Genomic DNA, 19,101 nt, shown 5'->3' with positions numbered 1-19,101 from the left:
ATCCACAGATCAGAGAAAACATTCAGCATTTGGTTCTTTGGGATTGGCTTATTTCATTTAGCATGATATTCTCCAGTTTCATCCATTTACTGGAAACTGCTATAATTTTGGATTTTTTCATGCACGTTAATAACCTTCATAGGATTTATTAATAATGTATGTGTATTGCTTATCTGCCCTTCTATACGTTAAGCTTTTTTTTTTTTATTTCTCACTGTCTCATGCATATTTTCTGCTGAACATAATCAGCATCAACTTTTTGAAGAATGAATGAATGCACAATGAAGTAAGATAGAAATTATGTGAAACTCCTCAGGTAAAGAAGTGAAATTCCAGAATCTGAAATTCCAGACTCTTTCTAAGCAGATTAGGGGTTTACCCAGCTCATCAGTTTAGGCTCTGCAGTGCTAGGAAGCTGAGGGCAGAGTGACCGAGCACCCTCACTTCTTTGAAGCCTGAGAGACAGTCCAAGTCTGGCTTGTGGGAGTGAGAAAAGGTTCTCATGATTCCAGGCTTGCTCTGCCAAGCAAGTAACAGTTGTCTTAACCACTCCAAAGCATAGTTTCTTCATTTGTCAAGTGAACAGGATAACACAAAACCCTCAGAACTGGCTGCTAAGGAAATAATAATAGTTTCTCATATGGATGACTTGCTCTGTGCTCTGACCTCCCTGAAGGCTTCAATGGTACTAACCCATTTATTGTTCCTGACAACACCACATAGTGAGCACTTTTATTACCCCCCATTTTTATACACACAAGGCACCACAACACCCAACACAGGGAAACTCTCTGTGTATACTAGAGAAGAAAAGGCTTCAAACCTGGATGGGAAGCCAGATTACCTGTTGGCACAACCCAGTTTTATTGCTGTTTTTTTTTTTCCTTGAATTAGGCAAACCATGCTAGCCTCAATTTCCTCACTTTTAAAATGGACTGCTATAAAGGATAAGTGAGACAAAGCCTGTGAAAATCTAAATCAAGGTAAGATTGTCTAAAATAATCATGGAAAATTGTAGATGTCCAGAAAGGGTTAGAGTCGATTTTTAATTTGAAGGGTTAAGACACCAGCACATTTCAAGGCAGGGTTCTTGGAGAAATTGGCTGAAGATCTTCAGGAATAAAGCCCCTCCTTCCCCTCAGTTTTATTACCACTGTGCACAGTCTTTCTGAAAGCCATGACCTATGACTTTCTCATGTTCCGTGGGTTTCACACTTTAACTAGAAGTGAAAACCTCAGCAGCTGAAGAGCTTCCTGATTTCTGGTTTTCTCCGTCCTAGTACATCTGAGCCAGCTGATTAGAGTTTTACATGAGAGTGTCCTTTCTCCAACTAAAAAGCACCTTCTCCTCTAGTCTCTTTTGTAATCCTACCAGAAATTCCAGAAAGTAGCATTCTCCCAGTTATGCATACTACAGCATCCAATCTCGGTAACTCAGGATGCACTCCTACCTGCTTCTGACCACTAAACTGAAAGGGGATGGTCCCTATCTGATAATCTATATCTTCTAAATTTTAACATTTTGAAATGTGTGTTCCTCAGAGTCGTTTGTGTGTGTGTGTGTGTGTGTGTGGGTGTGTGTGTGTGTGAAAATTGGAAGTTCAGACACAAGAATGGTAATTAAAGCTATTCTTTTCTTTTCAGAGACAAGATTCTTTTTCTGTACATGAAAATGCATACACTCACAGAGGCATGCACATTTATCTCAAATGTCCAATGAAGTAGGGTCTGTCTTTGTAGGTTTCTGTTTAGGTTAGCTCTTTCTTATTTGGAGAATTATTTATTATTAGTATATCTGCATAGTAGGCAGAATATGACCTCTCAAAGATATCTATCATTGTGCCTGGGACCTGTAGATATTTTAGATTACGAAAGGCAATTAAGTTTTATAGATAGAATTACAATCACTTACCAGCTTTTCTTAAAGGAAGACAAGCATCCTGGATTATCCAGGTGGACCCAATATAATCACAAAGAGAGAAGAGGAGAAAGCAGAAGAATAAGTGTCAGAGTGATGTGATGTGAAGAACCCAGCTGGCTGTTAGCGGCCCTGACCACAAGCCAAGATATGTGGGCAGCCTCTAGAAGCTGGGAAATGGACTCTCTCCTTGAGCGTGGAAAGGAATTCAGTGCTGCCAACTCCTTAATTTTAGCCCAGGGAGACCCTTTTTAGACTCTGACCTTCAGAACTATAAGAATATGAATTTGTGTTGTTTTAAGCCACCAAGTTTGTGATAATTTTTCGTAGCAGCAACAGGAAACTAATAGCCAGTTTCAGTATGACAATAATACATGTGCAATGTAGAAAATAAGCAACCTCAGGCAGATAATATACAACAGCGATTGCTGTGAGTCCCGGGAAGGGCTCAATCCCCCAGAGAATTCCTGTTCCAGTTCTCCAGGGCTTTGTATTTGGAACCCAAGTAAGAGAAAACACATTTCTCCCCTCCCTCCCTCCCTCTTTTCCTCCCTTCCTTCCTAACATTCTTCTTTCCAATCCTTCCTTCCTTTCTTCCTTCCTTCCTTCCACTGGGGATTAAACTCAGGAGCATTTGACCACTAAGCCACATTTCCAGCCCTATTTTGTGTTTCATTTAGAGACAGGGTCTCACTGAATTAATTAGCACCTTGCTTTTGCTGAGGTTGGCTTTGAACTGGTGATCCTCCTGCCTCAGACTCCTGAGCTGCTGGGATTACAGACCTGCACCACCAAGCCTGGTATTCATTTATTTTTAAATAAGGGTTTATCAGCCCAGGGTTCAGCATAGGACTGGGGCTTGTCCTCAAATGACACGGTGACTCTTTTGTTCTCACCTCAGTTTGTGGTCATAAGATACCTTCATCATGAGAGGGATTGTGGATTCTCTCTCTCTTTTTTTTTTTTTTTCTTAATCCGAGGATAAAACTTAGCTGAAAAGACAAAAAAAAAAAAAAATAAATAAATAAATAAGGGTTTAACCCCTTACCAAAAGGTTTAATTGAGATGTGGCCCCCAGCTTCACCTGCTGCTAGATTACATACTGGAAGCTATTCATAGATATTTCCAAATTTAGGGAGCACTAGCAACATTAGCAGTCTTGAGCCGTAATATGAACACATACCATGTTAGTCCTGGCCTTCAAAGCCAATTCACATGTTTTCTCTTTATTGAAGACTTTTTTAAAAATTTCACTTGAAGAAATTTCTTTCTTCTAGTGCATATATTCCCTTCTTGCTTGCATCCTATCTATTATGTTGACATCTAAACTCCCTATTTTCTTGGGAAAAGCAATGGAGTGCTCCAATAATATAGGTCAGCCTCCTGGTGGTCAGGACTGAGCCACTGACCTCAGTAATTATATTTAGAGAATGAACACCCACCTTGACCCACAGCCTTCATCCTGGGGGCACCCCTCAATGTTTGCTCTGTGCTTTGTTCGACACTTAGGGAGAATGTGCGCAGCTCTCAGCTTGATGCAGAGGGGACTTGTCTCACAGTGGGTTTCAGTGGTTCTGACCTTGCAGACAAGGGAAGACCCTTGCAATAATTGTGTGTGTGTGTGTGTGTGTGTGTGTGTGTGTGTGTGTGTGTTGAGCATAAATGCAAGGAAGAGAGAGGGAGAAAGACAGCACAAGGATAAACAGAAGGAACTGAAATAGTCTGAGAAGAATCTTGAGAACTATACAAAATATTCTTTCTAGATTATTCCTACACCTCTTTATGAAATAAAATATGATCAGAAAAATCACTCTATCTCACATTTAATCCTGATGAGTTTTTCCCCCCCAAAGCCCTGCTATGGTGCAGCAAATGAAATAATGGAGTTCTAAGAACCGCCCAGGTCAGGCTCTGGGAATTGTGTGCCTAAGAACTGAGCCAAAATGATAAAGTAATGAATCCATGGCAGCAGGGCCCACACCAAAATGAGGTGGAAATGCCACAGGAGTTAGATGTTCCGGACTTGGAGGGTAGGGCCAGGGCCAATCCATGGAGTGCAATACCCATGAAGACATGATTCATCATACTTTTAAAACCACCTGTTCATGGGCTGGGGATGTGACTCAAGTGGTAGCTTGCTCGCCTGGCATGCATGTGGCCTGGGTTCGATCCTCAGCACCACATACAAACAAAGATGTATCTGCCAAAAACTAAAAAAATAAAATATTAAAAAAAACAAACAAAAAAAATCACCTGTTCCAATTCCAAGGTCATCTGAAGCTTCAGCTAAGAAGGTCCAGCTGATGAGGTCCTCTGTATAGGCATCACGGACCAAGACACTGGCACAGCAGGGGTGTATGACCAATTCAAGAATAAATAATTTCTTGCCTATAACTGTTTCCTATACTCTTCTTTATTTCAATTTCAGATCAATCTGCGTACTCTCTGTGAGCTCCATGTGCGGAAGACAGACCCTGTTCATTTTTATGGTCTTGAATCAATCTCTCACAGTATCTGAGTAGAGGAGTGCCTGTTTCTTTGTTCTCATTTCTCTCTTCTTTTCTCTCTTCTTTCCCTCCTTTAGCTTTATCCTTCTTCTCCCTCTATTCTGAGCCTGTTCTCTTATCTCATTGCTTTTTCTATTGCTTTCCTAACCTCTTTTTACAAGACAGAACTTGATTCCAAACATTTACACTTCAGAATGAGATTTAGGCCACATTATACCTTTACAAAGATCATTTGCATTTTAAGCTTTATTTTTCTTTATGGAATGCATCCACAATTTTAAAAATGAATAAAAACAAATATGGTGATCTTGATACACACCTCCCTTCATGGGTGAGAACATGGATCTTGTGTGAGGATACTAGAGGCCAGGCCCCAGGTGTTGATGTCTAGAATGAAGCATTGGGCAAGTTACTTAAGCTTTCATGTCTCAAAATGCTCATCTATACAGTGGGGTATATAATAGTCTATCCCACTGGAATGTCATGAAAATTCACTATGATAGTTTATGTGAATCACACAGTACACTATGTCAGATGGTGGGGACTCTATTTTTGTAATACTAATTATAATAAAGAAAAGGAAAAAATAGTATTAAATTATAATTCATGTCCTAATGTCTCCCAATAAGGTGATACATGACAGACACTTTTTATAGAAAGACCATAAGAAAAGGGGTCTGACAAGAGTATCAGAACTTGCATGCTTGGATTGGATTGTTTGCCTTGGAAACCCATTCAGTTTAGTCCAGCAAAGTCCAGGTAAAGGGAAATAAGAGAAGAAGAAAATAAAATTAAAAAAAAAGAGCAAGCAAGAAATATCATAAGACACATGGAAAGTTTATTTTCTAACGAAAATTATCTAATTGCACATCCAAGTAATCTGCTAATACATTTATATGAAGATTTCATACTGCACTTGCTTTGATTATAATATAACTGAGAACTATTTTATAACACATTAGTGCAATATTGCTAGAAGCTTTTGGATATGAAAGGTACATTTTACCCTAATTCTCTTGAAAATTGTAATCAACCTTGTGGATTCAACAGGGCATGCAAACCAGAAGGCTGTGATGCTTAATTATTTAATGGACATTCAAATACTTATTTTAAAGAAATCCATTCATGATACTTTTACCAACCTTGCAGATAGAGCTGCAGTTACATGAAATAGCTTGAGTCCTATTTGGCCATAGAGTTCATCTAGAGAATATGTAGGGATCTTTCCAATGTAACTGAGGGATGCCAAGATGGAGAGGCATGATGCATGTTGGGTAGAGGAGTCACTGGGGGAAGCATAGAGGACACTTGAGAGGGTGAATAGCTTCTAGCATTTTGGTGAGGAAATCTTAAAACGATAAGAGACACAAAGGGTTACACACTGACCTTTCCCATCACTTGTCTTACCAGGTCCTGAGGTTCAGAAGTCTCCTCCACACTGTTCAGCTTCACCAGTATGGTGGAGGCTGCTTCTTTCTACCCATCCTTTCTTGGGAAAGTCACAACTAGGGTCTAGTTTCAATGGAACCTTCCAGATCATGCAAACTGTACTGATGGCTTACTTCTCAGCACAAATTGACCAAGTGAATACATTTTTCTTTTACAACTTTCTTTCTTTTCCACTTCTTAATGTATTATCCTGCTTTTACTTATACTAAACCAGTCAGGAATTGTAAAGCACAAGAGTTCCTTCAGCTTAAAATAATGCTTATGCCAAAGTTGCATATTTTTGGAGTAGCCTTTGTTTATCCCCTTCTTAGACTAATAATATTACATTTAACATTGACTTAACTAGTTCCTCTTTGGATCATCATTCTGTTTATATTTCTGGAGAGAAGGTAGGTAGTAAACATATCTAACACTTTTCTTGATCTTGTTACATTTATTTCTGTATTTATATAGTATTGACAGGGTGAGTAGCATTTCTTAAACAGATAATATCATCTGGTGAAATTTCAAAGTGAAGTTGCAACAAAAAGGGAAGAGAGTTATTAATTTCAGATTTCAGTAAGTCATCCCATTTGAGAATATTTAAGGGATCCCAATGGATCCATGTAAAAAAAACTGAAGGCCCTCTCAATGACTCTCTCTCTCTCTCTCTCTCTCTCTCTCTCTCTCTCTCTCTCTCTCAGACTGTTCAATTGACTGGGACATGCCTTCTCAGAGAAAAGTTTTAACTTTCCTGTGAGTTGCTTTCAATATTTTCCCTTTGTCCTTTGCCACATCCTCAGCTAAAGAGCCAATCACCGTGATGCAGAGAGGCTTGAGAGTGAAATGGCGAAGGATGAAGAATTAAGGCAAATTATTACTTAATCTCTTAAAGCCTGACTTTTATCCTTGAAACAAGAACAATAACATCAATCTCAGAGAAATGTGAAAGGAGAAGATTTTAGAATTTAATTGATACTTATAACTACTCCATCCATGCTGTAGGATATTTTGTTAGAATGAATTAAGTATAAATCCTGGGTTTGCTCCTTATTGAATGTGATGTTCAAAAGTGATTGAATCTCAATGCTCCTTATTTTTTTCTTCTTTGAAATAGTGATAATAATATCTGATTTATTTGTGGAAGGATTAAACTAATTTACACATTAAAAGTACTTAGCATGGTGCCTGGTATAAGTCAATGGGTAGGAAATATCAGTATATTCTTTTGATATTCCTTTTCTTTGATGTGAAACACAAACTTCTGCAAGTCACAATCTATAATGCAAAGAAAGAGGTAAGCGTGAGTATGAAGGGAAATGCCAGGATATATTTTAATATGTCAAACCGGGTTGGGTTAGCAAGTCATAGCATAGGAGTCTATATTTGGAATCATATTGTCTGCTTTTTAAAATGATGCACAATCATCTATTCCTTCCCTGGTTATCCCCACAAAAACACATTTTCCCAGCATCTCATCTTAGATGAAGCATGCAAATCTTTTGGTAGTGTTATTACTTTATGAAATTCTGGTGTCAAAGTGCTTGTGAAACAGACCCTGGAGTCCTTAAGAGGTACAAGATCCTGTCAATGGAGCAAACATAAAAGACCCAGAAAAGGCAGCTCATGTGGATTGGGAAAGGCTGGACCTCCAAGAGGCTCAGCTGGTAGATCCTGCACTGAGAGTGCTATGGTCCTAGAGGGAAATCCTTCCTGGAACCAGGAAAATCATATTTATGCATCTTTATGTGAATTTCAAGGAGAATGGGGATTTCATTCCTGAAAAATGAGGCATGGATCCATTTCAAAATATTTTGCTTAATTATTAATCAAGACATTATCAGAGAACTTTTTGCTGAAATATGTTAAGGGATAGAAAGAGAAAAGCAAAGACTTTGGACGAAGACAAAGCAAAGTTTGAGTTCTAGGTTTTTGGTGACCTTACTCAAGTCAATTAACCTCTCTATATTTTAGTTGTTTTCAAAAAATGGTGTGGTATTATGTAGGATCAAAAACCCTCCTACATTGGATTTGACCTCATTAATTTCTGTATTTTTTAATGTTGACTAATTTTAGCAAAATGTGATAATTTCAGAGTATGATACTTAGAACATTTCTTTTCCCATCAACTGCTGAAATCAGCTTCCCCAGCACTATCTTCCTGGCATAGCTGAAAACACATGGAATGGATGGTGACTGGAGCAAGATATTCCATCAATACATTATCCTAAATGAAAAGCACCATTGTCAGGCCAGTGTGATGGCCGAGTTATATTCCTGGCACCTAGAGGAGAAAAATAACCATGTAGCTAGGGTGATCAGCAAGCCTTCATGGAAAAAAATATTGGAACTAGACATTGGAGTAGGGGGGAAGGACCAGAAAGGAGCAGAGTCCCATCATCGAAGGTGACCCTATAAAGAGCAGGCACTTCATTCATAATCTCCAGGCTCCATGTGCTCAGCAGTTTGGGTTCAGGTCTCCAGTCTCATGGGCCATGAGAACAGGGCAGTGCCATTTCCATTTTAAACTGAGAAAACCCAGTCTCCTATGAACCAGTATCTCCAAGGTCACACAGCAAGCAAGGCCTAGAACCCAGAATTCACCCAGGTCCATTACTCAAACTTCAGTATGACAGACTACGTCTAGTAATGATGGAAATTGGTGCCCTCTAGTCTAACATCCCCCAGAACACTGCCCTCACTTCCTAAGTGGAGTCAACCCTCCTTTTTGGTGCCCAACTGGTCTTGTAAAGATTTCTATTCCATGAGCTGCTGCATTTATTGGTCACATTCCACTTCCTGTCCATCTCCCCCATCAAACTGTAAGCCCCTGAAGTATAAGGCTGGGCATTATTCACCATTCATAGCTCATAGTAACAGCTAAAAAAATGTTAATAATAACTGAGTGGATGAAGGTACAGTGCCCACAGCTTGGCAAGTCAGTTGACTCCTTAATGCTTCAGTTTCCTTCCTATAAAATAAAGATGATCATAATACCCACCACACCGAGTTGTGAGGATGAGTTAAGTGTTGGTAAATCACTGTAACATCAATGAGCACATAGTAAATGTTCTGTAAATATTAACTGTTAATATAGGTTCATTTAATTTCCACAATTCCCTTTAAATGGAGAGCATTAAATGAAGTGTCATAATATTGACTTCACAGAATAAGAACTGTTCAGAGAGGTTAAATGCCTTGCAGAAGATCACAGAGCAAAGAAGAAACAGAATCTGAATATGTTCCCAAGGTTCTGAGATATGATTTGTAAGCTTTTATGTTGTAGGCGCACACAGGGTCTCAGTTGATTCTCTTCTCTCCTGTATTCAGGCTGGACTTCAGGAGAGTCGAAAAAAGCAACAGGGTGATTAAGTTAATGTGGTCTTAGCATAGCCCAGAGTCCTTGGTATTGCCCACAAAGCTGCTTCACTGCTTGGAGTGTTTTGGAATAGGACACTTGTAGGATCCTTGGGGCCAGCAATACCCACACTTCCCTGTTGATATGAATCTCCAGAGTGTCTTGTTTGACAAAACACACTTCAGGATCCTTTGAATCAGACTCTCCACAAGAGAGCGTTTTTTTAACAATCACTCAGAGTGATTTTTGTTATCAGGGAAGTTTGTGAAACTTTGTTTTGAGAGAGGATGAAAGTATACTTTAAAGGGTGGCAGTGATACCCTTGCTCCAGAGGGGGCAGTTACTGAGCATTGCTTTTTACAGGTCTGTTTGCCCAGTCCTCTATTTGTGTTTGTAAACATAAGGAATCAATCAGTGTCCCTATAATGCCCTCCATGGGTTTGCAGGGACCACCACGGTGGTGGAATGGGGCAGGGGTCTTGGATGCTCCTGACTGACAAAATCACTGAATGGTTTTCTTCCTATACACACCACCATCACCACCACCAAGAAAGAAAGATTTTAAAAGCTGCCCATGGGCTTGCAGAGAGCTTTCAGAAAGAAACTGTAGGCACCCGCCTGGAGAACTGATTTTTTCCTAGCATCCAGATAGCTGGCTGAGCTGTCTCCCAGAGGAGGCTCTGGGAGGAGAGAGCAGCTGCTATGGCAAAAAGGGGACATTCACACACTTCCCAAGCAGCAAAGTAGCGCGCAGCAGCCCTGCCCAGCCTCGCGTAGTCCACAACACTGGGAGAGCGCCCTGCTCTCCAGGGCAAGTTTCCTGGGAGTGTCCCTTCTCCACGGACGCTTCAAAGTCTCCAGTGCTCCAACAGATGTTTCCCTCTCAGCTCTGAAGTCCAAGTACTCGCCGGCTGCAGCGCAGAGTGCAGAGGCCCGCGCGCTGTGGTTGGGGGGCCCCAGCCAAGCAAATGCCAGGATCAGCATGAGAAGGTGGACTTTAGCTCAGGTCTGTCCTCACCCCGGGGGGCGCCTGCTTTGCCCTGTGCATCTGAGAGGAGCTGCTCACTTTCCCCCCTTGCAAGTCTTTGTTCTAAGCCAGACGTTGCTCGGATTCTCTAATTAACTCCCTCCACTCCAAAGGGGTCCGGAGGCTGGGATGCTCTGCGAGCTTAGAGGATGTTGACTCTCGAGTGGGAGTCGGAAGGACTGCAAACAGTGGGTATTGTTGTGATTATATGTGCATCTCTGAAGCTGCTTCATTTGCTGGGACTGATTGATTTTTCGGAAGGTAAAGTGGTCGCTCCCAGTCTGTGCTTTGGTCAGGTTAGGGTTAGGAAATGGACACATGCTGCACAAGTTGAGAAGGCTTAATACCCAAGTAAAAGTTTTTAAATATGTGTGCTTGAAATACAGCAGCCTAGCAAGTGGACAGTTCATTTCTGTTTGCTCAGATATTTGCACTGGGAGGGAAGGGATTTTGTACCATTTTCTCTCTGTAAGAAATCCTTCTGGGTTTTTTTTTTTTTTTTTTTGGTATTTCTGTGGGTTAAATATTTTCCAAGGTGGGAAGTTAGGGCTCTGTGGGCTGGTAATACAGGTTGGGTTTTGGTTGTCAAGTTTGTGTTGGCTGCCACGCCTTGATATTGTGAGCATAAGCTCAGGGTCTGTGTGTTCCTCACTAGTTAGGAGGTGCAGGGGTGGAGCTGGGTTGTTGATTATGATATAGACTGGGGAAGCTTCTGGTATAAGATTGAGTCAATGGGTGTTCAGTAAAACTATGCTTTGAGCACTTTAATTTGTAAAAGTGTCTCATTTACACTCCCAGAAGAGCTACTTTGATCATCTGTCAAAGTAGAAACCCATAAACCCAGAACAGCCCTGTTGCTACCAATAAATATTTTGTCCATGTAATATAAATTTTATTTTCACTATCCAAAACCAATTTTTGTCATTCAAAGATTGGAGAGCTTTAAAAAAAAATAGTTGATTAACTTTGTTTTAACAATTTGAATATGTATATGCACATACACATATATTTATTTCACGAAACAGTGCTTTAACCTAAGTAACATATTTTGAAGCATTTTAACTGAAATCACTTAATGCCATTTCTATATTCAAGCTTTTCATTCTTTCCAAGTTCAAGAATGGGGTTCCAGAGATGCTTGCTAATATTCTTTGCAGATAAGGATATGATCTTATGTGGCTGAGTTAAGAGTATTCACTTCTCACATGGTATGTAACATGGGGAGGTAAAAACACTTAAACTTTCCTATGTTTCTTATGAGATTTCTAACTAAAGAGCTAAGACACATAGCTAAAATGACATCATCCCAAACTACATCTGGTGCACAGGTTGTTTCTGTTAATATGTTGATGATGGACAACGTATCATTCCTTCAGAAAATTATTATTTTTTCTACAAAATAGATACATTAGGTTCCAACTATTCAGATCAATATAAGGACAGGACATAAGAAGTTTTCATGTAATTTTTATACCTTTTTTAAAGTATTCTCAATCTAAGACAAGATTTGCTTAGACACAATGGAAATAATATTGTAATTTGATGAAGTAAAACCCTAGAAATGAAATTTTTCTGTTTCATACTACATAGTAATATTATTTAACCCCTTAAAAGAAAACAATGCACAGAGAAACTTCTCAGAATGTGACAATCTTTCATTTTCTCGAGAGTTCTGCCTCAGTGCACTAAGGCTGATGTCCTAATGAAATACAAGTAGGGTACTTTCCATTTCTATCATCAGAATAACTTGCTCTGTAACGCTTGTCACCAAATTATTAGTTTTTATTTTCTGGAGTTGATTTGGGCACAGACCCCATATTTAGCGCACTGTGTTGAAGGAGGCTTGGTTTCAGAGCTGATTCTAGAGGACAACCCCTGCTATGTGTTGGAGGAAGCCAACCTTCATATGGGTGGGAGATCTACATAGTTCTTTTAATGCTAATGTGGACTGTAGGCATTTTAAAGTCAAAAGTCTCAAGTTTTAAGGCCTCTGTCAATGACTCAGTTTTTTATTTTTTAATTTCTATGTTCTGTCATTTAAAGTAGAAGGTTTTCAGATTAAAACTTCAAAGTGAGTTCAAACAATATTAAAAGTAGAATTGTAAACCTGACTCCTCCCCACTAGCATCAAAGAAAAAATATTAAGCTGTTCTGAAATGTCTTCCTTGAGATGGGTATCCAGGCCATACCCTTATTCATATCTAAGTCCATTTTTCTATATACTTATAAATTCAGATATGCTTACATGTTTATAGATATTATGTGAAAATGTGTAGTAACCTGGGAAAACTTTGGATTTGATGTACAATGTGAGCTCTGATCATACTTAAGGACAAGGTTGCAGATTCCCACCATGTGTGAAGTAGGACCCACGTTAACTTGACAAATCAGAACTTTCTGAAATACATGTTAGAAAATGCTGATCTATTCCAACTCTTTTATTTTATGTAGGCAATGAATGCAACCCAGAGTGGCTAGCTGGGAACAGGCAGGACCTAAACCAAAGACCGCTGAATCCTACTCAGTTCTTTTCTTATTCCAACACACCTTTCTTTTACCCCTCTTCCCTAACACTGGGAAAGAGAATAAATGAAAACAAATCTAGAACTTTTCCAGAATTCTCTAATCTTATCCTGAACTGGTCACTAAAAGCTACTGGTCTTTCACTTTTCTGAGAAAAATATATTCATATAAAATAAGATCACACAATATCTCCTTAATTTCTACCAAGATTTGACTCCAACCCTAGCATGGAACCCAGGCATGGGATGTAAGTGAGCCAATGTGGACCACATTGTGCTGAGGCTGATTAGAACAAAGACAAGTCAAGTGGTCTCATCTCATGATCCTGGCCTAAGGTCCAAATTGGATTATGGTCTATATAATTCATACAATAAGTCCAAGTAGAGTGCAAGCATGGGACTCAATGAGAACATGAGAAATCTGGCCTATACCCCTGCCTATGTTTTCTTAGATTTTGACAATGTCTAAACAGGAACAGAACCTAGAAATTTTAATATACAGGGAAACATAGGATTACAAACAGAAAAAAAAAAAAAAAGGTCACAAGCTTACATCTTTATTCTTTCTAGATTCAGATAATAAAAAGGGACAAGGGTTATCCTTGTGTAGATTACCAAACCTTCCCCTGAGCTTGCATTATCCAGCAACTAAGGTCCATAAAAAGCTATGGAATTCACTATTCTTTTTGGCAAAGAAGTAATGAGCATGAGGCTCTGAGTAGAACTTTGAGCTTCTTTTAGGCATGGGTGAGCTTAGAGACTGTTCTTGGTAGACAATGGCACTTTAGTGGTGCCATTGTAGAGTATATCTTCCAGTGTGACTGTACATTTATTAGTTTAGAAAATACTTCTGAGTCTACATGAGTAAAGGGTCTATATTAGTATGAGATAAAGCAGTATTATCAGATCTAATGCTGCAGAGCTTCAGTTCTGGATACAAAAGTGTTAAGAGAAACAATTCTCCCACTGAAATTAGTTTCCAATTTTGGTCAAGCCCTATTTAAAAAAAAAAAAAAATCTTGGCCAATTGAAATCTAAGATTTAGAAAGCAAAAGTAATTTGTAAAGAGGATTAGAATGGCTAATGAGATTTTACTATAATGATTTGAGGTTTTACACATATTCACTCATTAATAAGAGCATGAGGAAGAACACTTACAAGCTTCATTCCATCATTCCATAGTTGAACATGCGATATATGTCATATTGAATTCTAAACATGTGCAGCACACTCTGTTTGGTATTGACTGAGATGGTGAGAAGGTGCAAGATGAACATGGAAGGAAGAGTCCCTCAGTAAGCCTCCATTCTGGTAAGGAACTCATGACAAAACAAGTCAGAAGGAAACAAGTGCCAGGCACAGGAGTAAACTACGACCTGCAAAAAACTAGGTGGAGTGGTACATTCAGAAAAGGAGACTGGGGAAGGCTTCACAGAGAAAGAACAGTCATATAGGACCTAGAAATGGGGCAAGAATTTCTCAATTTGGAGAATGAGGGAAGAGGGTTCTCAGATGAGCAAAGAGCTTGAGCTAGGTCCCCAAGCCCTGATGGTGGGTGGTTTGCATAGATAAGAGAAGTGAACCAGGTGTAGCTCTTGGAGCACATGGGTCTCAGATTTTTAAATGGGAGATGTGGCTGGAGAGGTCACTTTTGTTTCAACACTGGAAGAAAACAATTATTCCCTAATTGGAGATGAGCCCTCAATTCCAAGTCTTTAATTTTGGGAGAACAAATGGGAGTAGATAGTGATGAGATGAGAGGGTGGAAGCAGTGGTATTAGCTATGCTTTCTTGGCAGTAAAATGCTTGGAGTGAATTGTCAATTTCCAGTTTATCCAGAAATTCTTGTTTAATATGATATCTGTGGCCTGCAGCTGTTCTAAACAACATAATTGTATTTTATTTCAGGGCAATGTTGTTTGGCTTTAAATATCTTTCTTATGAGAAAAGAAAGAAATGTGGAGCACATAGAGTTTGTAGTTCTAGATATAGTAGCTCCGTTTGTAAGGGGGGACTTAAAAATTCCAATGCATTTGTCTGACATCTTGCAAGGTTTTCAGTTATTTTGAATCCTTTACTTTAGAAAATTTTACACATAAAATGAAGTATAGAGAAAGAAAGGAGCTGCCATATATTCCTCAACCAGCTTCAGTAGTCACCAGTATTCTGCCATAAGTTCTTCAATAATGGCTAGCTGTCAATAACTATTTCTTGATTGTCTACAATGTCTACTATGCTAGGTCCCAAGATACTAAGATTAATGAAAGATGGTCAGTATCCTCAAGAAAATCTCAACTGTATAATGAGAAAGGTATGCAAACAAACAAAATGTGATGTACCATGTTAAATATATCAATGCAGAAAACTTCAAGAAGAATATAAAGTGATTAAGACTAAGTGGAAATGATAGAAATGAGCACAGATGACTTCATGGCGGATATTGACCTCTAAGCTGGGTTTTTTATTGATGAAGAGGAATTCATGAAATTAATATGCAAGAAAGGTGCTTATGCAAGTACTATATATAAGGTACTGGGTGAGGTAAAACCATGTATAAGCACAGGGATGCGGTACACCATATGGGGTTCCTGGAACAACAACAAAAAGTGTGAGAGGAGTTGACACAGTTTTATTCCTTCTCCTTGATTGTAATCATCCGTGCTGTTTTGCACAGTGCTTGGTATGCAGAAGATACTAAAAGCAAATTATAGAATGAATGCTTCCATGCACTAACAGTGCAATCACAGACATCCAGGGCCACTTTCAAGTGTCCATGGTAGCCTAAAAATTGTTGGTTAGTTGATTAAGATTTTTATGACTTATTTTTCTGATATGAGATTTCACATGAAAATCCTACTACAAGGTGAAGATACCCACATACCGAAAGCATATGGGGCTATGGTTCATTCGAACCCCTGGCCCTGGGAAATAATTTCAATTGAGACAACCATCTGTGAGCTGCAGATGCCCAGCTTAGATAGGCTTTGGATTGAATAGGAAAGTAGCCCATTTTGTTCTGTATTTGAAAGAAAATTTTAGATTTGTAGCTAAAATTTAACAAATGTATGTGAAGCACCTACTCTGTGGAAGGGGATAGAAATAATTAGGGTCCTTTCCTGTCCTTAAGAAGTTTTCAAATTGGTTGGAGACCAAACAGCTCCTTAATAACTAATCTAAGGTGGTAAAACAGTTGTGTATGGAGAGCAAAGACTTTGGGAAACTAAAAAAAGAGAGCCATCCCCGCCAGGAGGAAGATTTCTAAGAAGGCCAATGAAGATGGTGACATTTCAGAACTCAAGAATTGTGAGATCAAAGACAGGATGGTAGAGCCTAGAAGTTAAAAATAGAAATTTGAACTATGTTTTAAAAGGAAAGACATTTTTTTTTCTAAAATCTTTTTTTTTTTTTTTTTTTGTAATCAGGTTAGCAGTAAGAAGTTCACTATTTCATTTAAAATACCAAATGTCTTCCCTGGACTTGGCAATGTGCTTGGTACCAATTTGGCCTGGAGCTCTTTATTTTTCACTTTTGCTTACTTTGAGGAGGGGGAGGGGGAAAAGGAAGGAAGTAGGAGCTCCTCCTTCCCACTGCCTTCCAGACAGAAGTCATCAGGAAAAGACACCTGTGGTTGAATAATCTGGATTCATTACTCATTTGGTCATCTTACTTTCATCTACAAGCAATGAAGATGAAACAGAAACTAAAGCTATAATTAATAAAGAAGCAAGTTACTTGCACTAGCTAGGATAAAGGGATTTGTGTGTGTGTGTGTGTGTGTGGATTAAGATGCACATTATTGGGGCTGGGGATGTGGCTCAAGCGGTAGCGCGCTCGCCTGGCATGCGTGCGGCCCGGGTTTGATCCTCAGCACCACGTACAAACAAAGATGTTGTGTCCGCCGATAACTAAAAAAAATAAATAATAAAATTCTCTCTCTCTCTCTCTCTCTCTCTTTAAAAAAAAAAAAAAAGAAAAAAGATGCACATGTTTAACCTTTGTTCAGACATGCTACAGGGAAGTATGTTTTTCTCTTGATCAGTCATGGACACAGAGTGATGTTGTCTGAAGGTGACACTCTGTGACATTGTTTATATGCAACAAGAGATTGTGGAGAACTTGCTAATAAACTAGGTTATCTCCTAGTTGCCAAGGGCTGCTTTTCTCCTTGGACATAGTGATGAAGAGGGCAGTGTACTGGACATATAGAGAGGAAGGAAGAGCCTAGGTCATGTGGGAGACATACCTGAGTTTAAATCCTACTTCAGTCATTCAAACAAGTTACTCCATCAGTTCCCTAACTGTGAAACAGGGCTAATACTCCCAACCTTTCAAGATCGCTGTAGGGAATACAGAAACATAAGGGAAATATTCAGCTCCGGGCCTCATCCACAAATAGCAACCCTCAGGCAGCTCTCTTGTAATTATGTTGGGATGACAGGTGTCATGTTTTCATTTTTTGAGTTAATGGTTCCCAAACTTTAGGATACTTCAACTAGACGGTCTGCTAGGACACAGACTGCTGGGCCCCATCATCAGTTTCTGACCCAGTAGATTTTTACTGGGGGCTTGAGAATTATTTGTATTTCTAATGACTTTGTAGGTCAATGCTGCTGGTCCAGGGCCCACACTTTGACAGCCGTTGGGTGAGACAATAAATCTGAAAATCCAAGCCCATAATGTCTGCAACAAGTTCTTCACTGAATATTGTGGTACCCATTGAAATTTATTCCAGAGAAACAGTCATTAGATTTTTCTTTATTAAATATTTTAGGCTTTGTGGGTCATGTAGTCTGTACCGTTATTCAACTCTCACACCCAAAAGCAGCCACAGAGAATACATACGCAAATGGGCCCTGTTCCACTCAAAGTTTATATGTGCATGTTCAAATTTCATTTAATTTTCACATGCCAAAAAAAATATTACTTTGTTTGAATTCTTTTTTTTCTTTCTTTTACATTGTTTTAAGTTTCAAACAATACTTAGCTAATAGATGATCCAAAAAGTAAACAAGCAACAAGCTAGATTTGAAATTGGGCCCCTGGTGAAATTGGCCAACCCTTGTTCTAGAGTTTCCAATAGAAGAACCTATTGGGAAGTTGGGAAGGGGTCTCAGGCGGGTGAGCTATTGCTTTTTGGAAACTTATTTAGATTTTCTGAGCCTTGGTTCTCATTGAATAAATGGGGATCTAGTTCCCCTTTTAAGATTGGTGGAAGTATCTGCTAAATTAGCAAACATTTTAATGAGCATTTGCTTGCTTGTCCAACAAAATGTCTTCCCTTTCCTTAATTCCACATTTTTAGACCAATTTAAAGGATTGTTATAGAAATAAGCAATTACACACTTTTGTTTTCAGATGAATCAATGCTGGGGACAGGCAGTTTTGGTTGCCTATCGTATTGATTTTCATTCTAGATTTCATGGACTATGAGGCAAGGTGACATAGTTTTTTTGTTTTTGTTTTTGTTTTCACTGAATTTATAAACTCTGACCCAGTGTATTTGCTAAAGACAAATTTCAACTTTTCAAATTAAACTTATCTTCAGACTGTTGCATTATATCGAGTATAACACAATTGTGTTGAATTAGCAGACATCTTTGAAAAATAAATTGCCCTAAGGCTGAACTTTCTTGAAAGCAAAAGACATGTGAGTAGTGGATAAGATCATGTGACTTGAACGGACACAGATTGGAATCAGTTTACTGGTTGTATGATCTTGGGCAAGGTATAGAAACACCTGAACCTCAGATTTTCTCATGTGTAAAATTGGGAGTATAATAGTAGCTATCCCATAACTTTATTGTGAGAATCTAATTAAGCAATATTTGTTAAAGCAGTTGGCACCTAAAGCTCAATAAATATTGGAAATTATAGTGTTAGCATTACTGCCTTTGTTCTTCATATTCATCATCCTTAAACATAATCATTCATTTAATCATCATGAAAAAAAATGTTTTCAAGTGGGATCTTTATACCAGGCACTGTGATAGTCACTGGAAATTTAAAAGCATAATTTTGGCTACAAGATTTTTATATGCAATTGAACATGCAAACAAATTGCTTTAGTAGATGTTCCTGGCCTCACAACTATGCAGAGATTAGAGAGATTAAAGGTCGGACTGACCAGTTCTATTTAAAAGGTGGGAAGCTTCTGATAAAAGATCCCAGCAGAGGTGACTATTAGCTGAATCTGAGTGACACTTTCAACATTTAGCATCATACTCCTGGGCACACTGACAATATATGAAACCTGCTTTATCATTTCTGTGCATCAACTTCATAGTGACTCCAGTTTCTGGATTCTAGCTTGAACTATTTGTTTTTCTCAAAATGTGTTTATT

At 38.8% G+C, this 19,101-nt stretch overlaps 1 protein-coding gene across 2 annotated transcripts in view; it reads left to right on the top strand.

Moving 5' to 3' along the window:
- Positions 1–19,101, top strand: part of Kcnip4 (potassium voltage-gated channel interacting protein 4) — a 485,624-nt gene that overhangs the window by 265,385 nt on the left and 201,138 nt on the right. Inside the window, exon 1 of one of the 2 annotated variants that reach the window (XM_076863844.2) lies at positions 10,388–10,499. The exons of the other annotated variant lie outside the window; for it this stretch is intronic. Coding sequence (XP_076719959.1) covers positions 10,388–10,499 — 112 coding nt within the window. Of the gene's footprint in view, positions 1–10,387; positions 10,500–19,101 lie in introns of those variants that run through there. 2 annotated transcript variants of the gene reach the window in all.

The sequence above is a fragment of the Callospermophilus lateralis genome, chromosome 8 (genome assembly GCF_048772815.1).
Source record: "Callospermophilus lateralis isolate mCalLat2 chromosome 8, mCalLat2.hap1, whole genome shotgun sequence".
In the NCBI taxonomy this organism is placed as follows: Eukaryota; Metazoa; Chordata; class Mammalia; order Rodentia; family Sciuridae; genus Callospermophilus; species Callospermophilus lateralis.
The sequence above is the reverse complement of the archived record's forward strand: the minus strand, read 5'-3'. Positions and strand labels throughout refer to the sequence as shown.